Here is a 20,054-nt window from a genome sequence, read left to right on the forward strand (position 1 = left end):
GAAAGGGAAGCAGCAAAGAGCTTGCACACGGAGGCCTCTAGAGCCCACAACCCCCCTGAGCCAGTGACAATCTGGGGAGAAGGATGGGGGTGAGCAGTAGGCCTGGCAGAGCTGTCCCGCCTCTGCACTAGCTCTGCTTGTCTCTGTGTGGGAGGTGGCCATGCCCTTTTCTCTGGGGGTCACTGCCTCTGTCTGGACCAGAAGACAAGAGTGTGTGTGCCTGAGAAGCAGCTTTCCAGGATAAATGAGCTCGGCGTGGTCAGAGCCTTTGTATTTTCCACAGCACCTGGCTTGGGAATGAGGCTGTTGGCTAAGTGGCCGCCTTTTCACTGCGGACTGGGCATCCTTAGATGGGAGGGAGCACTGGGCGGTCCTCGTGGGCAGACGGGGACCCGCTCTGCCAAACAAGCTGGAATTCATTAGCCAGACCCCATGCCTGTTCCAGGCCAGACGCTGTGCTGCAAGCCGGGGCTCAGATATGAACATGGACATATGTGTCAATAAACCAGAACTTGCCTGCATTGAGCCCTGACTCTGTGCCCTGCTGTGTGCTCTGAGTCTCTGGCTTGCAATCCTGGGAGTTAGACCCCCTCATCAGCTCCATTCTGCAGTGGAAGTAACTGATGGAGGCAGGTTGCTTGCGAAGATGGCCACAATTATTTCCCTTTATAATATGACTCTGCAGCTGCTCTCACCACGAGTGAGAGCCCATTTCCCACCATTTGCAACTGGCTGACCTGTGGCTTATTTTCACAGTGGAAAGCAGAAGCCAAGTTGTGCCAGCTCCTATCTTAGGCTTCAGGAGGCCGGCGCACCTCCACTTGCTCTTCAGGACTCTTGCCACAGCCCTGAGGACAAAACTGAGCTTGCCTGCTGGAGGACGAGGACACACAGGGTTTAGTGGATCTGCCCCCCTGCCCGGCTGCCAGGAAAGCATCCCCGTGAAGCAGAGCCAGCCGGCCAACCTCCAGCTGCCCCCAGCCTGATGGTCGGATTGCCACATCATGGGTGTTTTCCAAGGATAGCAGATTCTGTCAAGGTGTCCCCAGGACATGGACCCCAGAAGTCCCTGGAGTTCAGTGATCTAGGGGACACGTTGGGAAGAGATTGCCTCAGTTTCCCCACTTACTGGGAGATGCTGGGAGAAGTCACTTTGCCAGACTAAGCCTCTTTTCTCTTCTGCCTAGCAGGGTTGTTGCAAGGAACTGGGAAGATTATGCATATGATTGCCACATACCGGATACATTTTAAAGAGTCTCTTTCTTTATTAGAATAACATTAGCAATCCTCTCTGTCCCCCTGGAAACCACCTGCACCACTGAGGCACTGCAGGGTCTTCGCTCCTGCAGGGCATTACATGTAGCAGAAACTAGGTTTGTAGTCAGCCAGGCCTGGGTTTGAATCCCACCAATGGGTGAACGTGGGTGAGTCACGTCCACCTCCGTAAAATGTGGATACACCTGCCTTCCAGAGTGGTAGGGGTGAAATTAGCTCATGGATGGGGCAGGCCTGGCACGTTGGAGGGACTGTCTCCTTCCCTCCCTCTTCCCCCCTCCCTCGCTGTCCTGCCCCTGCTCCTGCCAGTTCTCACCAACAGGCAGGAGAGGAGTGACTGGGTACTCCAGTTGGAAGTTCTTCTCCCCTCCCCACGCAAGCCAAATAAGTATGAGAATGAAGGCCCTGTTTATCTTTCACTCACCTGGAGCCGCTAGAGAAGAGGCGGGGAGGAGGCTGGAAGGCTAGAGAAGAGGCAGAGGCGGGGAGGAGGCTGGAAGGCGGGAGGTGGAGAGGGGAAGGAGCTGTGCTAACTCCTTCCCCACCACCAGGCCAGGCAAAGGCATCGCCCTCTCCCCAGCTCCGTGGAGATTAATTCCCACTTAACAGATGGGCATTTTGAGGCTTGAAGGGGTAGACAGTTTATTCAGTCAATTAACATTTGCAATGGAAATACTATACGGCAGGGTCTGGGACACCCAGTCTTTGCTTCGTGGACAGCAAGCAGCTAGTGGGAGCAAGTTGTGAAATACAGCCCATTCGAAGTTCAAGGCCTGGAGGGGAGCAAGAGCAAGACTGAAAGAAGCCCAGCTAGGCTGAGGTCTGAGGTGCAAAGTGGAGGCCGTGGCATGAGATGAAAACTGAAAATTATCATCAGTGAGACCCTAAAGGGTCTGGAAGCTTGTTTGAAGAAGCTTCAACTTTATTCTGGAAGAAATAGGCAAGGTTTTAGCCAGCTATTACTGTAATAATGCTACATAAATTGCCCCCAAACTCAGCAGCTCAAAACACTCATCTCTTACTGGGAGCAGCTGGGAGTCAGTTGAGCTATGCTAGGACAAGCGGGGCTTGGCTCCAGGTGAAGATTGGGTCTCTCGACCTTCTGAGACCAGTGACCTCCTGGCCACTGGGACCTCCTGGGAACATGTCCTTCCCGTGGTGAGGCAGAAGCACAAGAGGACAAGTCCCCTTGGATAAGCAAGTTTCTTGCCTTTGCTTGATTCTCTCCTTCTGACATCCCAGTGGTCAAAGTAAGTCCCATGGCCATGGCCAGGCCCAACATCAGTGGGGCAGGAAAACAGTGCAAGGGGGAGGGGGAGGACTAGCTCCTATTTATTAGAGCATTTTGCAACTCCAAGCACACAATGTTATCCTGAGTTGAGAGAACAAGGATGCTAGTAGCGATGGTGGTTTAGCAGGTTCCACTCCTGCCAAACTCTCCTTTGAAACAGAACCACCATGCATGAGAGGGGACATTACTCTATTTAGTGGTATGCAAACAGGTTAAGAGAGGGTAAGTGTCTTGCCCAAATTCACATGGCGAATGGGAGCAGAATGAAGATGCAAACCCCAACTTCTGACTCTAAACCAGACTGGCCACATAGCCCAGCTCCAGCCCTCTTTTCATCACCCTATGCTGTGTCCTTCCAGGGGGCCACTCTACTCCAAGGAGGAGGCAGAAGGCACCTCATCAGGCACCATGAAGTTTCAAATCACTCCAGAGGTTCTGGCTGGAACTCTGGCTGCAGAGCAGCGTGGTCCTGCATCCTTGCTCAGAGAAGGCGGGCAGGGGGCTGGTGCTGGCTTGGGCTCAGGTCACTTTAGCTGGAGTTTGTTGATGCCTTCTCTGGGTGGGGCATGCACCCCTGCTTTCCCTCCTCATTGCTCTCCCTGCCTCCACTCTGCCCTCCTGCAGCCAAAGCAGGCTTTCTAAGAAGTAAATGAAAGCCATGCCTCTCTCCTGCTTAAAATAAAATCATTTAGATAATACATTCCTGAAGTCAAAGAATCCAAGGGTGTAAGACAATTTCTAACAAAAAGAATTCCTCCTGCAGCTGCCCATCATCTGCCTAATCCCCCCCAACCTAGGTAGCCACTCTTAGTTTTCATTTTTCTAGTGTTTCCTTTAGAATTTCTTTATGCACGTGCAAGCAAAAATGAAAATATTTTCTCTCACCCACCCATTCTTTTACTTATAAGGTAGCTTATTTTATATAGTACATATTTTTTTTCATTTAATATACCTCAGTGATTTTTCCATATTGATACACAGAAATCTTCTTTGTTCCAACTCGAGTACTCCATTGTCTGAATGGACTGACTGTGATTTACCTCATCAGTCCCCATGCTGATAAACATTTAGGGGCTCCAGTCCTTTGCTAGTCTAGACAAGGCTGCAAGTGACAACGCCTATACTTTGTCAGCGTAAATGTATCTGCTGGAGAAAGTCCTGTAAGAGGGATTGCTGAATCAAAGGGACTGTGTGGTTGTAATTTTGATGGTTACTGCCAAATTACCTTCCATCACAGCTGAACCAGTTTATACTCCAACCAGCAACATATAAGAGAGCCTGTCTCCCCATTGTCTTGCCAACAGAAAATCAAACTTTTAGATTTTTACCAATTGGAGAGGCATAAAAGGGTCTCCTTTTTATTTCCGAGGGAATGGGGCCCCCATCCCTTCAGGATAGAGCCTAGATTCTTTGGGCCTACTTGAGGGTGGGCCTGGCCCTGCCCTTCTCAAGTGGGGTGGTGTCAAGTGGGGTGGTGGACACAGACACAGCTCATCATGGTTTGGGCGAGCTATAGTGGGAATCGATGCTTCAGTCATGAGAGAGAAGATGGAAGCCTTCCTGGAGGAGGCAGCATTTGAGCTGATCCCTGAGGGACAGGTCATGCTATGACAGATGACACTAGGGGAAAGGGAGGGGGCGTGTGGATATGGAGCAGAATGGGGAGGGGGAGTGTATAGGGAAGGTACCCAGTGTGGCTGGAGGACCAAGAAGGAGATGAGACTGGAGCGGGGGCCAGGTCACCATGGGCCTTGGGTATTGTGAGAAAGAATTGGGGCTTTAACCTCTAGATAATAGGAAACAACGAATCCTTTGGAGAAGGTGTATGGAGTAGGGGAGGGAGAGGGTTTAGTTGGGCATCTTGATTTAAAGTGGAAGAAAACCTTATTTAAACTGGCTTAAGGAAAAAGGGAATTTATTGGCTTATGTAAGTAAAAACCTCAGGATAAACAGATTCAGGCACGGCTGGATCCAGGGGCTTAGGTGATGTCATCAGAAATCTGCCTTTCTCCATTTGTTCTGTATTGGTCTTCTTCCCTGACAAGCTCCAGGCTTCCCTCCTAGAATTTAGACATCTCAGCCCAAAGAGTGCCTCTTTCCCAACAATTCCAGCAAAAAATCCAGGAAGACACTCACTGGACTGATTGGCCAGGCGTAGGGTCTCCTGCCTGCCCACCTGGAGGGGGTGTATATGGGAGGCAGAGGGAAGTGGTCACAACTTCACTCATGCCACTAGGATTGGGGAGGAGGAGGGTCCTCAAAAAAATTCAGGTTGTAGTGACCAAAAGGAGGAACAGGCTTGTGTGGCAGACATAGTAAAGTGGGTGGAGCCAGAGGTAGAGAAACCAAACAGTAGGCTGGTTAAAGTTGAGGGAAGAAAGGGTGAGGAGTTCCTAGCTGGGAACTAGAAAAAGCTCCCTTTGAGCTCCTCGCCCAGAAGGTGTGCTGTGAGGGCTAAGCGCTCCCCGAGGCTGGGAGGTGCGTTCTGCTACTGTGCCCTGGCCCCATCGCTGTAGCTGCACAATCCAGGAAACCTTGGAGGGCAGGTGTGGTAGATTCAGTTGTCCACTTGGCCAGGTGAAGGCACCTAGTTTTGTTGCTGTGGACAGGAGCCAATGGCATGTGAACCTTATCTATTCCTGATTACATCTGCAGTCGGCTAGGAGGCGTGCCTGCTGCAATGAATGATGTTTGACTTAATTGGCTGGCGCTTAAATGAGCGAGTGCAATGTAGCACAGCCCAAGCAGCTCAGCATACCTCATTTCAGCCCAGGCCTTTGGAGATGCAGAAAGGAATCACCCTGGGGAAAGTTGTTGGAACCCAGAGGCATGGAGAGAAGGCCAGCAGAGATGGTCCTGTGCCTTCCCGCTTAAGAAAGAACCTCAGATGGAAGTTAGCTGCCTTTCCTCTGAAGAACTAATGAGATAAATCCCCTTTTATTAAAAGCCAGTCCATCTCTGGTGTGTTGCATTCCGGCAGCTAGCAAACTGGAACAGCAGGGCTGGGCAAAGACCTCAGCCCCGACACCCACCCAGGCCCCTTGCCTCTAGGCTCATATTTTGAGTCTGCGTTGGTTGGCTGCCTGGGTCTGGCCTTCCACCCGACTCCTCTGAGCCCCAAATACCAGAGGCAATGGGATTTAGACCACAGGGCATGAACGCTCTGAACTCTGAATGCCCCAGGAGGGAAAAGGAGACTCAGTCCTTGGCAACTTTGTCTGCAGTGACAAGGTCTGGTCTGACAACCCTTTGCACAAGAATGCCTCACATGCTTTGCTTGTCCTTCTCTGGGTTCACCTGGTGGTGTGTGTGTGTGTGTGTGTGTCTGGGCCCTGGAGGTAGGAGTGCCAAACTCCTGGGATGGCCAGATGTTTCTCCTTGACCCAGCTTGTCAGCCTTTGCCTGCCTACTGCCCCAGGAACAAAAGCTCCAGCCTCTGTCCACTGTAACATGCAATGAATCCCTACTTAATGCCTTGATCTCAACCTGTGTTGCTGTCCTTTTGCTGCAAGACAGCCTGTGTTTAAGAATTAAAACCCCAGAAGCAAGGGAAACTCATCCTCATCCTTTAAATTGTAGTGCAAAAGCCACTTTCCAGGGAGCCCTCTGCCAGCCCTGTCACATGTTTCTGCATCCTGACCCCACATTGAGCTCCCCCACAGGCCACTAGTTGGTCACTTGTTCGGGTAATACTTTTCTTAAGATCATTTTATCACCTCAACTTAAGGTTTATAAGGTCAGGATTAGAGTCTGTTTTTGTGTCCTCTTGTATCCCCAAGACCATGAACAGTGTCTGGCACAAAGCAGATGCTCAGTAAGCATCAATGAATGAATAAATAGACCACAACTCCAAAGCCAATAGCTGCTCATTTGGTGTTGGCAGTGATGAGAACCAGAGATGCACGGGGACAGGGATGGCCCATGGTGGCATCAGGAGGCTCAAACCCTGGGAGCTCTGCAATGGAAGGAATCGGTGCCCTAGACATCATTTTATCCCCTCCCTCATTTTTTTGCAGTTGATTAAGGTTCAGAGATGTTTGTTGACTGGCTTAAGGTCACACAGGCAGGGCTGAAGCTAAAATTTGGACACTGGACTCCTTTTTTCTCAATGCACAAGCAGGTGGGTGGGTGCAGCTGGGGAAACCTTGGCCTTGAGGCTCGTCTGCAGCTGGTGGCTCCTGCCGGTTGACTCTGGTTGCCTGCTAAGAGGCTGTGGGGGAGATGGCACAGACTCAGGAGTCCTCAACCCCCAGTGTGTGTGTGTAGAATCTCAGCTCTGCCATACATAAGCTGTGTGAACACAAGACAGTTACAGCATGTCTCTGGGCTTCAGTTTCCTTAGCAGTGAAACAGGATAAAGTAGCCCTCTGAGGGATGCTGCAGGGTTCCTGAGAGTGTACACAGAGGACCTGGGTCATGGTAGACACTCCAGAAAAGCCGGCTCTCATTGGCTCTTGCTAACCTCCGGGGAGGAAAAAGGAGGGAGGAGCAGGGCCTCAGGGGACCTCTGCAAGGTGATGGGAGCCCCTCTCCCCGCAGTTCTCCTTGTACCCTGCGCCACCCTCCATCCAATGCTCTGCCACTGCGGCCCACTGAATGCCTGCACATCCATGCTGATCCCATCAGCATGTCATTAATGCTGGGTAGAGGCTCATTAAGACTGTGAGATGTGCATAGCAGCAAATGAAGGTCGAGGTTCGTTTTAAGGGAGTTGATGTCACTGGAACCCTGTGGCACCAATACTCACAAATGAGATGAAGGGGGCCTTATTTGTAGGCAAGTAGTCAGCCAGCCACGTGACCATAAGATCCCTGGGCTCCCAAATAGCCACCCACATTTCTCCTCCAGCCTGAAATGGATCCTCCCCTATCAGGGTGCCCTATGCTTTTCCCTTCCCCTTTCTGGGCCCCAAGGTGCTTCTTTGCAAAGCTAGAGCTAACTAGCAGAAGAGTGATGAAGCCATGAGAATTGTACAGATGTGGGGCAGCCCTGGCCACGTTGGGGAAGGCGACAGTGACCAAGGTCTCCTCCTTACCCTCTCCATTCCCACCTGTGGTCGTGCCTCGACCTGCCCATCACCCATAACACTCTGAAAAGATACAGGCCAGAGGCAAGAGTAGCTATTTTCTAAAGCAAGAAATGTGCATGCAAATCACATGCAAATGACTCACCTACACATTAAAACTAGGTTATTGGGAAGGTCTCAGGGTAAGGACTTGGAGGTGTCAGTCCAGTTTTGAAGCACCTTCTGGGGTGCCTTGTTAATTTCCCAGTTTCCTCTCCTCTCCTTCCCCTTGCTGCCTGCCCCCCTCCCATAATCTTGCCGTATTCCTCCAGCAGGGATGGTTACTTTGAAGCCCCTGGCAGAGGGTCAACCCCAGAAGGGGCTGTCTGAAGCCCTGGCTCAGAGTCGGGCCGAAACGGCCCATCAGTGGCTTCGCAGATGCCCAGCTCCAGGCATACCCCACCCTCTGCCCTTGCTCTCCTTGCTGGGCCTCGGAGGGCTCAGGCTTCACAGAAGCTGACTGGAAAAGGCTTACATATTATGTACTGTGTCAGTTTGAGTTTTTGTTCCACATTTCGTAAAAGCAGGATTCTTGGACTTGACCACCAATCCTGAAGCCCCCTGTAACCATCATTGCCCTTGTTAGAGTTGTAACGAGTGGCTATGTCCCTTGGGTGTTGAGGCTGGCTGGGTTCAAAGCCTGGCTCTCCCACTGACCAGCTGCCTGGCCTGGACAAGTTAACCAATCTGTCTGAGACTCAGCTTCCCCATGTGCAAAGCAGGGGCAACTAATTCCTTAAGAAGAAATGAGCTGATATACAATGGACTCTGAAAGAGCACCTGGCTCTGGAAGTTCACATCACCTATCGCTAATTTCTGGGTTGAGGTTTGTCTTCTCCATAGTTGCCTTATTGAGAACCTATCCAGGCCAGGAGTGCTCTGGGGGTGGGACACAGTGGCATTACTTATAGGAGAACAGGTGACCTGGTCAGGAGATACCCCTGTTGACTTCTTCCCAGCCTTAGGGCCCAGATTGGCCTATGCCCAGCTCAATAAAGTCCAGGGGGCCATATATGCTCCCCTCAAAAAAAGCCAGTACCCACCACAAGGCCAGGCACATGAGAGTGCTAAAAGTGTCCCAGCTGTGGAGCCAGGTAAACTAAGGAAAGAAGCATGTACGGAGCCCTACCTTCCACGGTGCTATTCCAGAGGGTGCCCCAACCTCAACCTCATACAGGGCCCACAGAACCGCCCAGGACCCTCTTCTCAGGAAGGTCAGGGACCCTCCACCCAATCACCATCTCTTTCTAGGCCCAACCCATCCTTTGTGCCAGGTTCTGGCCAAGTGGCTCGTGAACACTTAGTTGTTGTGATTTTAAAGACATGATGGAGCCCGCAATGCTTCAAATGTTTGTGTTAATGGCGGTGGGCTGCAGTCTCACCATCTGCTGTGAGCAGGCAGCAGGATACAGCCAACTCCTCCCCACAGGGGCCATTCCCCACCACCAAACCACCTCCAGAATTGGGTGGGAACAATGGGGGCTTGGATCTGTGAGGTCTTTGAGGACCCCTTGAGGCAGGGGCCAGGGACAGGACATGCAGACCCCAAGCCGGGTCCCTCTGTTCTCTCTGGCCAGGCCTGAAAGGACTAGGAAGGGCATCAGGACCAGCCAGCATGGGCAGCAGTAAAGCTGAAGGGGAGGGTAAGAGGGGGTAAGGGGGCAAGGCCCCTGCCCTGAACCCACTGTGCTCTTCTTGCAAAGTCCAGGGGAGCTCCTGGGCTTGGGAGGCAGCTTGTACCCAGAAGTCCTGGCTCTGCCACTGGCCCAGCCATGGGGCACTCCTTGGCCTCCTGGTGCCTCAGTTTCCTGTCTGTAGAGTGGGACCCCCATAACCACCACCCCAGAAGGCCACTGTGAGCACTGAGGCAATGTGAATGCTGTGCAAACAGGCGTCCCTATGCCAAGACCACCTTGCCTCCATGGTGACGAGGGCAGGGGAGGGCTGACCTCTTCTGCACCAGGGAACAGCCCAGCATGGACACTGCAGTCCGGCTGGCTGAGTGGCAGCTAGGGTCACCAGCCGGCTCTGGCTTGGTGCAGCAAGGAAGGCTGTAGGGAGCCCCCCAGCTCAGGCCTGGGAACACAACTAGCTGGAGCCGAGCTGACAACAGGGGGGCTCAGGCTAGGGAATGAGTTCCTCATCCCCACCTGCTGAGCCAAAAGTGTGCAAGAGTCCAGCCGGATGCCAGGGCTATAGGGAGGTCCCAGTGGGCAGAGGGATCTTGTAGCCACTCTGCAGGAGCACGAGGCAGGTGGCCAGCCCCAGAGCCACTGCCAGGAGGACAGCGCCCAGGGCTTTGAGGAAGGAAGTCCTGGTCCGGGTGAAGGAGCCTGGTGCCATGATGCCAAGCAGGGCAGTGCTGACCGTGAGCGTGTAGAGGATGGAGACACCCGTGTTGAGCGCGACGATCTTGCCAAATTTGGCGAACGGAGCGATGATGCAGAAGAAGAGGGGCACGGTGGCAATGACCGTGGTGAGGGCACTGGAGACGATGGCCACGCCCACGTGCCGCACGGCCTCCAGTGTCCGCCACTGGCGCTGCGAATGGGGATCCTGGGTGTGGGGTGAGAGCACGAGTTGAGGGCCTGATACCGGACACGCCAGCAGGACACTGCCCTCCCATGCCCGGGGCCTGAGGCTGGGAGTGTGGCCCCCGCCCCAAGGTCAGCCCTGCCTCTGGAAGCCTCTGATCCCTCCTCCGTGAATGGCTCAGCAACAGCGTCAACTGCACTGTCTGCCGGGAAGAGGAAAGGACTCCCGGGCAAGGGCGCAGCACTCAGTCAGGGCTTGTGAAAGGCCACGATGAAGGGGGTGATGGTGGCTTACACACTACGTCCTCATCAGTGGGAGCCCCACTCTGAACGGACTTTGTTCTTTTAGCCCAAGCCAGTTAAATGTATAAGGGATTTAAATTTTTACACATTGATGAATGTTCTCATATCAGTATAATTCCAGATTTGGGGGGCAGGGGAGTCTTTACTTTGGCACTGAGGATGAGTGTCTTCCCCAAGTAACAGAGGGAGAATGGAGGTCTCAGGGTCATGGCTCGAATGGCCCACCCTGCTCCCCAGGCTGGAGAAAGAGGTACAGACTCGAGGAAGAGGAAGCAGGAAGGGTCCCTGGACATTGTCTGACCCAACTCCTTCACTGCCAACTCGAGGAGACTGAGGCTGGGAGGGGGTACCCAAACTCTCGTGTTCCTGGCCAAGCTGGCCTTAGAATTGGAGTCCCCTGTGGCTTGGACACCAGCCTTAGGAAAACACAGCTCCAAAACCACGTCCTGGGGGGGGATGGGGGTGGGGGGTGTCTGACTGTTCTTGGGGGTCCTTGAGCTGCACCAAGGACAGTGGTGGGGGCGCAGGCAGGGTGTTCACCTCGGCCTGGTGGGGGGGCAAGTTCTCTCCGGCCAGCAGGTAGCCCTCGACCAGATGGACGCAGTAATCCACTGAGGAGCCGACGAGGATGGACAGGGAGATGGCTTCCACGGCACCCATCTCCCAACCGCTCCAGTACATGATGGTCACCACGAGGCAAACGATCCCTGCAGAGTGGCGGGAGTTGGAAGGCTGGGTGGAGTCGGCTCCAGGGGCTGGAGGTGAGTTCAGAGGAGCCCTGGGGAAGTTGGGAGTAGAACCCCTACTTCTGGTGACAGGAGGGGCCAAGGAGGCCAGGGCTGGGTGGGTGGGGCCTGAGGGAGGGAGGGGTGGGACAACACTGCAGCAGCGAGTCAGAAGCTGCCATGTAGCTTTGCTTCCCCTCAAGGTGCAGAGATTATGAAGACAGAGCTGTCCTAGGCAGAGGCCTTTTTGCCTGGGTGGAGGTGGTGATCAGGGAAGGCTTCCCAGAGGCAACAGTCTGTTTCTGACCCTGCCGGCCCAATATGCCCTCCCCCCACATACCCAATATGCTCAGGAGCACAGGTAGCAGGAGCAGGATGTGGGTGGTGAACACGGCCACTGCAGCCACACAGATGAGCAGGGAGAGGACCAGCCCATACAGGGCACTCTGCACCCCTGGAAAGTGAGCAAAGAAGGGTCCTTAGCAGGGCTGCAGGGATGTGGCTATGCCTCTCTGGTGCCCCCCAGTTCTGGGCTGCATATCTGTGGTGCTCTGGGTAAGCCCCTTGACCTCTCTGTAAAGGGGGTAGTAATTGGACAAATTAGACTTAGAAGAGAACATAGGTCAAGGCCTTGGCCCACGGCCTGCCACCTAGAAAGTGCTAAGAGATGGCAGCTATTCTAAGGATCTCAATTAGAGCTTTCTTGGTGGCCAAATTCAAGATCAGAGAACGTGGCCAGAAGCCCCGGAGTAGGCAAGGACTCACGCTCCGGCTTCCTGATGGCGTACCTGTGTCATCCTAGTTTCTCTGGGACCCCTGGCCAAGGTGGAGGAGGCGACTAGAGTATGACTCAGTCAGGCCATGCCATGCCAGCCCTGCCTTCTGCCCCCATCTCCTCCCCCTCACTCACTTTCAGACTCTGCATTGACAACTACCTGCCCCACCCTGGGATCCCATGACCTGTAACCCTGGGGTGAGGGCTGGGGGCCTGCTCGCCTATAATCTCCATGAAGATTTGCTTCCAGTGCTCGCAGGTCTGGAAACCATGGTGCAGGGCTGAACCTTCAGGGACTGTCTGCAGCTCCTGCTGCAGGAAGCTCTCCCAGCGCAGATAGTCTGAGTAGGTCTGGAAGGAGGACTTGCCCTTGTACGTGGTCTGTGGGAGAAGGTGAGTCGGTGAGGCAGGCAGGGAGGGGGCCATAGCCTGTCCACCCTGCCCAGGGGATGGGTGGTCTGCTCTGCGTTGGATCCAGCAAACCCTTGGCCACCTGCAAATGGAGTGTGTGACAGGAGTGGGTGTGACGGAAGGTGTGATCCAAAACCACCTCCCACCAGCCTTTGGGCATACTGTGATGCTTATGGCAGCAGCCAATCCAGATGCAACCAATGTCCCTGTTCCTTCCCAATGGAATACACTCAGTTTCCAAAACCCCCACTCTGCTCTTGCTGTTTCCTCTGCCTGCACAGCTGACTCCTACACATCCTTCAAGGCTTGCTAGGATCTGCCTCCTCCAGGAAGCCTTCCTTGATGCCAAAGATGGGCCTCTCTGGGCTGTATAAACCCTCAGTGCCCCTCCATCATAGCTTTTGTCATGTTGAATATTAATGGCTAGGTGGCCTGCCCATTTCCTGGCTGGTCTGCAAATCCACAAGGACAGGGGGCCCTGTCTCAATGCCCACCCCAGCGGATGTCCAGGGAATGAAGAATGAGAGAAAGAGACAATCACCCTGTCCTGGCATCTTTATACATGAAACCTTGCTTACTCAATTCTTCTCTGAGTCTGTGTAGGTCTGAGTGTTGGTGGGGATCAGTTTGGAAGGGGCTCGCTGAGGGCTTCAGGAGGTTTTTGAACCCTCCCTGTCTGATGGCTGGTAGTTTTGTTGCCTGTGCAGTTAATGGCATATAAGATGGGAAGGAAGACAGGGCCGGGGTTTGGAGAGCCTCTCACTTGGAACCTTTTCGTTATTATTCTTCTTGTTTCCAAATGCTGTCACAGGTTAGCTCATTATTTCTTCTCAGTAGCTGCCAGAAGGAGGGCAGGGATCTTTAACCCTAGTTTACAAAACAAGGAACTTGAGGCCAGAGGGATGAGTGATTTGCTCGGACATAGCGTAGCAGGAATAGAGCCAGGATGGGGACTGAGTCTCTGCATGGAGACAGCAGGGGCAGGCTGGCCACGTTTCTCAGGGCCAGGGCAGTGGTGATTCTTGTGGCAGAGCTCAGAGAGTGTGGAGCCATCAGTGAGGTGTGTGGAGCTCCCCCCACCAATTCTCCAGCCACTCTGGGGAAAGCCTTATACTGGAGTCTGTAGATGAAAACAAGAGCTGCCCAGGGACCAATGACAGTGTCCTGGACTTTTACCAGCCCCTAGGGTCCAGGAGCTGCAAAACAACATGGGCCCTAGGGTTGGCAGGGGAGAGATGGGTAGTAGTGCCAGAAGGCAGCCTACAAGGCAGGGAGAGCCTGAAGGCAGGCCCACCTGGCTTAGCACTTGATCCTAATGCACTCTAACCATGACCTTCAGCAAGTCGCTTCACCTCTCTGGGTCTCAGTGGCCCTCTGAGAAGCAGGCCTCTGATATGTGAGTAGGGTGGGGATCCGAGGAGACAAGCATGAGCAAGCACTCTACACAGCTCCCATCCCGGCCATGGGGGCTCACCGACTCAAAGGCCATGGACACCCATTGCACGCGGCCCTCCTTGACGCCCACTGCACCATGGGACAGCTGCCCTGGGAGCAGATTGGGCTCAGGTAGCTCCCTGCACTCAGGGTGCAACATCTGCAGGAAGGAGGAGATGCTGTAGCCTGTGGGGAAAAGGGTGAGAGGGAGGGTGGGTGGGGTGAGGGGCAGAAGAATGGTTCCTGGGTCTGACCTTCAGACTCCCACATGGAGCACCCCCATGAGACCCTGGAAGAGCAGACTGTCCTCTTTACATGTCCACATCGTGTGTGACCGTGGGAGGCACACACCCTTTCTCCCCAACCACCCAGATGTAAAGTGTTTGTGACATTGCCAACATCGTTGTGAAAAACCTACAACTCACATTTGTCCTTGGGGTGGGAAATGACATTTTGGGTCTTCTCAGGGAGCTCTGGCAGGATCTCACCCAAGTTATTTGTGGGTCAGTCCTGCCCCAGCCCCAATTCTGGAAAAGCTGCTCCTGCAGATGTGACATGCAGGTGCCCACCCATGTGCGGCTGTGCCAATCCACATTCACACACAGCCTGTTCTCATCTGAAAAACGTGTGGATAATAGCAACTCTCCCCCCACCATCACCACTGTGTGGACACTGAGGCAGACATACTATGTCTGCAGACACCCATGCACGAGGGACCTATGTCCCTAGGGCTGTCCACACTGGGCTGTGGCTCCCTTCATGGCCTTCCCGTCCATCCTCCCTGCCTGAGGAACTGGCTTCCCCTCCCTCTCCCAGTCCCAGACACAAAGTACCTGAAGGCAGGCACTGGGCCCCTCCTGGCTTCACCAGCTCAGTGTTCCCCGCGATGGCTTTGCAGAGGCGACACAGGTGTCCAATTTCTTTGAAGAGGTCAAAGCTGCTGTCATAGATGACGCTGCCCTTTCCCAAGGAGACACAAGCCGGCCCGGGCCACTCAGTGAGATGGGAACTTGGTCTTGGGCCTGGCCCTGAGCCCAGCCTTGCTCCTCAACCCTGGTGAAGAACTGCAGTAGCTCCCTGCTACCAGAGCTGCCACCAGGCCAGAACCCTCTGCATGGCCACCCACGCTCCCCACCCCATCCCTACCAGCACCTTCTGCTCCCATTACCACCCATGACTGACCCCAGCTGCTCAGTCTTCCCCACCCCCGACTCTGCACACATTCTGTCACCCAGACTGCCTGCTCTTCTCCTCCCCTTCCCATCAGCCAAACCCTACCTGCTATCCAGGGCCTGCATCTACTGCCACCAGGCTTCCCCTGCCCAGGAACCCTCAGGTCTGCTATCTAGATGGACAGATACTGCCACTGCCCCACCCAACCCTCGACTCTGCCTCATCCACTAATCACTGCGTGTCTGCAATTCCTCTACACCCAGCTAGATGGTGACTTCTAAAGGCAGGTGTCCACCAGGCCTTCCTACCAAATCCCAGGCACTTTATGTGCCAAGTACTGTCCTGGTCACTGGGAACACAACTTAATCAGTCCTTTGCCTTTCTAAAACCTCCAGGTCCGGTGTGGGACCCAAACATGCAAAACGGGGAGGAAGGCCAGAGCAGGGAACACCAGAACCAAGGCACGGCACAGGGGAGGGGTCACACACCCGCAGTCCCCTCATCTCTATTCCAGCCCCTAGTGGAGAGCGGCAGTTAGATTCCTGTGTAATTCTTAGAGATGAACCCAGCTCCAGAGACGTGGGGCACCCAGGGGCCCTTGATGTCTTCTCTGGGCTCTGGGAACAGTCAAGAAGCCAAGAGGGGGCAGGAGGAGCTGGCTGGGGGACCAGGGCTGGTCCTTGTTTGCAGGCCTTGCCCAAAGCGGGCCTTCATACCGGGTCCCCAAGGACGTGGTTGTCCACCTGATGGGTGCGGTTGATGCCCATGATGCCAAAGACCACGAAGACCATGGCCCCCGTGTCCACCAGCGGCCGCACCGCTGGCTTCCCACAACCTGTGTTCACGCAGGGGTTGAAGCCGAAGGTGGCAGAGAGCCGGGCCTTGGGTACTGCAGAGGAAGAGCCAAAGCTGTAAGGGAAGACAGGAGCCCCAGACCCCCCAGACCCCCACTGCAGTGCTCTCCACATGTACCTTTCTCACTGGGCACGTAGAAGAAGCCTTTAGTGGGCCCATCGGGGTTGGAGTTGAGCAGGCAGCCGGGAGGTGCCATGCACACACGCCCGTGGAAGGGGGGCTTGTGGGACTGGGCAAAGTACAGTTTCCTGTGGAGGCAAGGAAGGCAGGGTCTGAGGCTGGGCATGCTGGGAAAGGTCAGGGCAGGTGAGGCAACCACGGCCACATGAAGGAGTCAGGGAGGATGTAGGGGAGGGATGTGGCCCTCCTCACTCCCCAGGAATTTGGTCTCAGGTTGGGGTTGGATAAAGTGCCAAGGCTGTATCTGGAGACTGTTCTAGCACCACATCTGCCAAGGCTCACTGTGCAACCCTGGGCAAGGCCCTTCCCCTCTCTGGGTCTCATCTTCCCATCTATGGCATGAGGGCTGGAGGAGGTCAGCAGTTTTCACTGTCCTCCAGAGGGTATAAGAGTTCATAGAGGGGTCCTAGGCCAGAAGCCCTCAGCTCCGCCTCAACTTGAATGGTTGGGGAACCTCAAGAGTCTATTTCAAGAAAGGGTTCCATGGCCAAAGAGCTTGCTAACCATTGGACCTGATGGAGCTCAAAGTTCTTTCTAGAATTTTCTAAGCTCACCCATGCACCTGACGCCTGGTCCCTCTGTGTGTGTGCAGAAGGAGCTCAGCCCTGGGCTCAGGAAAGGGTAGGCAGAGGTGTCCCCTGAACCCAAGTTGCCCAGGCTGTAAAGGGCCCAGTGAGAGCTGTCTAGGCCAAGCTGCACCCCTGTGCCCCAGGCTGAATTCAGCCTCGCGTGGGTGCTCAAGACCCTGCAGCCAGTCTCTGTCAGAAACCAAATCCCCTCCCCACCACGGACCAGGGCAGAGATGCTCTGAGCATTCTGGGCCATTTCCTTTAGAGCTCCCATCACTTGGTAATGCCACTGCTGTTTACTCTTGAGCTGTTTCCCACTAGGCGGCCCAAGGGCATAAACACCAGATGTTTTGTTTTACTGTATCCCCAGCACTAGCACGGTGCTGGGGAAACAATCAGTGCTCAATGTTCCTTAAATGAATGATAGATGGAAGAATATACACAGCCTCAACGGATAAATGAATGGAGGGCCAAGTTTAAAACATGGGGGATGAAATTTGGAGAAAGATGCCCTGGCTGGCTAGGAAAGCCTGGGAGGCACAAGCCAGCCACTAGTTTAATCAATATTTTGGATGGTAGGCAGGGAACTGTCCTGCTTAGCAGGACTGCTGTTTTACAGAGGGTAAAAACAACAGATGCAATCCCTTCCCGTGTTAACCTTATAGTCTAAGGGAGTGGGGATTAAATACATAGCTTTAGGATTAATTATATAATTATAGTGTAGCTAAGTGCTTAGGACAGGAAGTGTAGCATATTTCATTCATTCATTCAGCAGATATTTACTGAGCACCTGTGATGTGACAGACACCAGGCTAAGTGCTAGGAATATGGCATCAAACAAAACAGTCAAGTTCCCTACTGTAGGAGGCATGGGGGAAGGCAGACATGATTTCAGATGCGATGCGGACCAGAAAGACAGCAGTAGCTGGGTGAATTATGGGTAGAGACTAGATGTGGTTATTTTAGATTAGTGAGGGGATTAGTTTGGACAGGAATAGCCTTTCTGAGGAGGTGATATTTGAGCAGAGACCTGAATCCTGAGAAGTCAACCACACGAGTGGCTGGGGAAGAGCACTCTAGGCAGACAGAAGGGCAGATGCCAAAGCTCTGAGATGGAAGCATGCTTGAGAAAGAGCAAGACAGCCACTGTGACTGCCATGGAGCCATCAAGAGGTAAAGTGGCAGATTGCGGGTGGGGAAGCAGATCACAGGCCTGTCATCTTTGCCAATGTCCTTCATTCTCTAACAGGTGTGTGGAAATGGATAGAGGTTTCTTAAAGGCACCTGCAGGCACCTCTCATAAGAGAGAAAGAGAAAGGAGAGGACCAACAAGTGGGCTGGGCTGGTGGTAACTGGCTTATCTGCAAGGCTCTCACCGGGTGTGCTGCTGCTCCTTGGCAGCCACGAAGAAGCTGAAGTCGAACTTCCAGCCCCGCTTGGTGTCGCAGGCCAAGGTCGTCACCATCCACTTGCGGAAGGGGCTCGCCGCCTGGAGCAGCCCTACTGTAGATATACAAGCGGTCAGCTTCTTGGTGAAGTTACCAAAAGGCGCTCTATATACCTAAGCAGTGAATTGACAGAGACAAGACACGTGACTCCGGGAGGCTGCCCCAGCTGGGCTGGCCTCAGGCTCCATCCCCACCCTCCTTGTTGGGTCCCCGCCTTGTCCCAACCTGAGCAGAGATTCAGAAGACCTGGGTTCAAGTCTGAACATTAGGCAAACCCTTTCCTCTTTCTGAGCCTCATTCCTTCCTTGTGGCAGGCTCTGTGCTAGGCTCTGAGGGTACAGAAGTGAAAAGCTGGGCATGGGTCCCCACCCCCTCTCATTCCCCCACTCATGGAGCTGACAACTACAGTGCTTCAGATTCTGGTAAGGGAACGAATTCTTAACTAGAATGATAAGATAGATAAACAGGTGTGGGGCGTGGACAGCAAACCTCTTCAAATGAATGGTCAGAGTAGGGCTCTATGAGAAGGTGGCATTTATACTGAGATCTGATTGAGGACGAAGGAGTGAGTCAGTAATGCATTGAGCTGAAAGGAAAGCTTTCTAGGCAATGGGAACAGTAAATCAAAGGCTTAGAGACAGGAAAAGCCTCAAAGATCTCATATTTCAAATGCAAAGACAAGCGTGAACAAATGAATTGACCCATATTACTGTGCCCTGGGGGGTGTAACTTGTTAAGGAAATGCAAATGACCTTGTAAGGGAAAAGCTGGAAGACTGGAAGACTCTTATCTGGGGTGACGGAGCAGCTGGCACTTACTATTGTCTGTCCACTGAGCACTTCCTAAGTCCTGAATGTCACCCACTGAGAAGACCTTACCTTACCTGCCTCCCAACAACCCTGGCTAGCACTGTTCATATCCCCACTTTACAGAACAGGAAGGTGAGGCTCAGAGAGATGAAGTCATCTACCCAAAGATACACAGTTCATAAATGGCAGAGCCAGGACTGGAACCCATGTCCAGCTGACCCAGAAGCCTACTGCGCAGGCAGGTCCCTGAGACAGGTCTGGCTGATGGGATGGGCGGTGGAAGTGTCTCACCTGCCTGCAGCAGCTCCATCCTCACAGACCCTGCCTCCCTCTCCCAATGTGGCCAAGTACCCACCCATGCAGCATTGAGCCTCCCTGCCCCTGTAGTGGGGCTCACTTCACAACAGCCCAGCTCACCTGGAAGGAAGGCACCTCCCCATCCCCGGGGGACACGGTCTGCCAAGGGGCAGGCAGGCTGGCGTTGAGGGAGAACCTGTAGACAGCTGGATGGCCCTTACTCTTCATCTTGGAGATGTATATGGTACTCAGGGAGTCTAGGGGACAAATAAGGGGTGGAGATGTGGACAGTCACCTTGACTGGCTTCCCCTGGCCCTGCAGCAGTACATCCTCAGGTGTACTGCCTGATTGGGAAGCTGAGCCCTGATCTTGGACTCATCTCAGTATGTGGGTGTTGACACTTTCTACCAGACCGTGCACCTGGTGACAACGGTGGGGGAGTGGTGGTGTCACCAGGATAGGGTGATAGCATGGATGTGGGGGTGACAGACGTCATGGATTAGGGTGATGGATTAGGGTGGTGGTAGTAATGCCAGCGATAGGGACAAAGGTGTGAATGGTGGCGCTGGGGCCAGTAACGACAAAGGTGATCAGAGGTGGTGACGATGGCCATGGGGTGATGTGTACATAGAGAATTGCTGCACTCGCCGCTGTACCTTTTTGAGGGAGACCCAGGGAGGGATAAGAACTTAAGGGGCCCCGGATGCCCCCATCCCCAGGAAGGATTTGGCATGCAGGATGGGTTCACAGAATACCACAGGGGAGGCTGTGAGGGGCAGTGTGGCAGGAGCGGTGGTGGTGGGGATCCCATTGTCTGGACCAGGAGAGCCACTGGGATGGCAGGCTGAGGGTCCTGAGTTTACTCAGCTCACTCTCCCATCTCCTTACCCACTCAACCAACAACAGGCT

General features: G+C 53.8%; 1 protein-coding gene across 2 annotated transcripts in view; it reads right to left on the minus strand.

The window, feature by feature from the left end:
• Window positions 1–8,236: 8,236 nt before the first annotated feature.
• Window positions 8,237–20,054, minus strand: part of DISP3 (dispatched RND transporter family member 3) — a 32,832-nt gene continuing 21,014 nt past the window's right edge. Inside the window, exons 11-20 of one of the 2 annotated variants that reach the window (XM_077151317.1) lie at window positions 19,265–19,401; window positions 17,967–18,151; window positions 15,959–16,089; window positions 15,703–15,875; window positions 14,647–14,773; window positions 13,854–13,999; window positions 12,190–12,349; window positions 11,534–11,647; window positions 11,009–11,175; window positions 8,237–10,187 (exon numbers count right to left, since the gene is read on the minus strand). In XM_077151317.1, coding sequence (XP_077007432.1) covers window positions 9,825–10,187; window positions 11,009–11,175; window positions 11,534–11,647; window positions 12,190–12,349; window positions 13,854–13,999; window positions 14,647–14,773; window positions 15,703–15,875; window positions 15,959–16,089; window positions 17,967–18,151; window positions 19,265–19,401 — 1,703 coding nt within the window. In that variant the 3' untranslated portion in view covers window positions 8,237–9,824. Of the gene's footprint in view, window positions 10,188–11,008; window positions 11,176–11,533; window positions 11,648–12,185; window positions 12,350–13,853; window positions 14,000–14,646; window positions 14,774–15,702; window positions 15,876–15,958; window positions 16,090–17,966; window positions 18,152–19,264; window positions 19,402–20,054 lie in introns of both variants that reach the window. The other variant, XM_077151316.1, reaches the window with a different exon arrangement.

Source organism: Tamandua tetradactyla, chromosome 2 (genome assembly GCF_023851605.1).
Source record: "Tamandua tetradactyla isolate mTamTet1 chromosome 2, mTamTet1.pri, whole genome shotgun sequence".
NCBI lineage: Eukaryota > Metazoa > Chordata > Mammalia > Pilosa > Myrmecophagidae > Tamandua > Tamandua tetradactyla.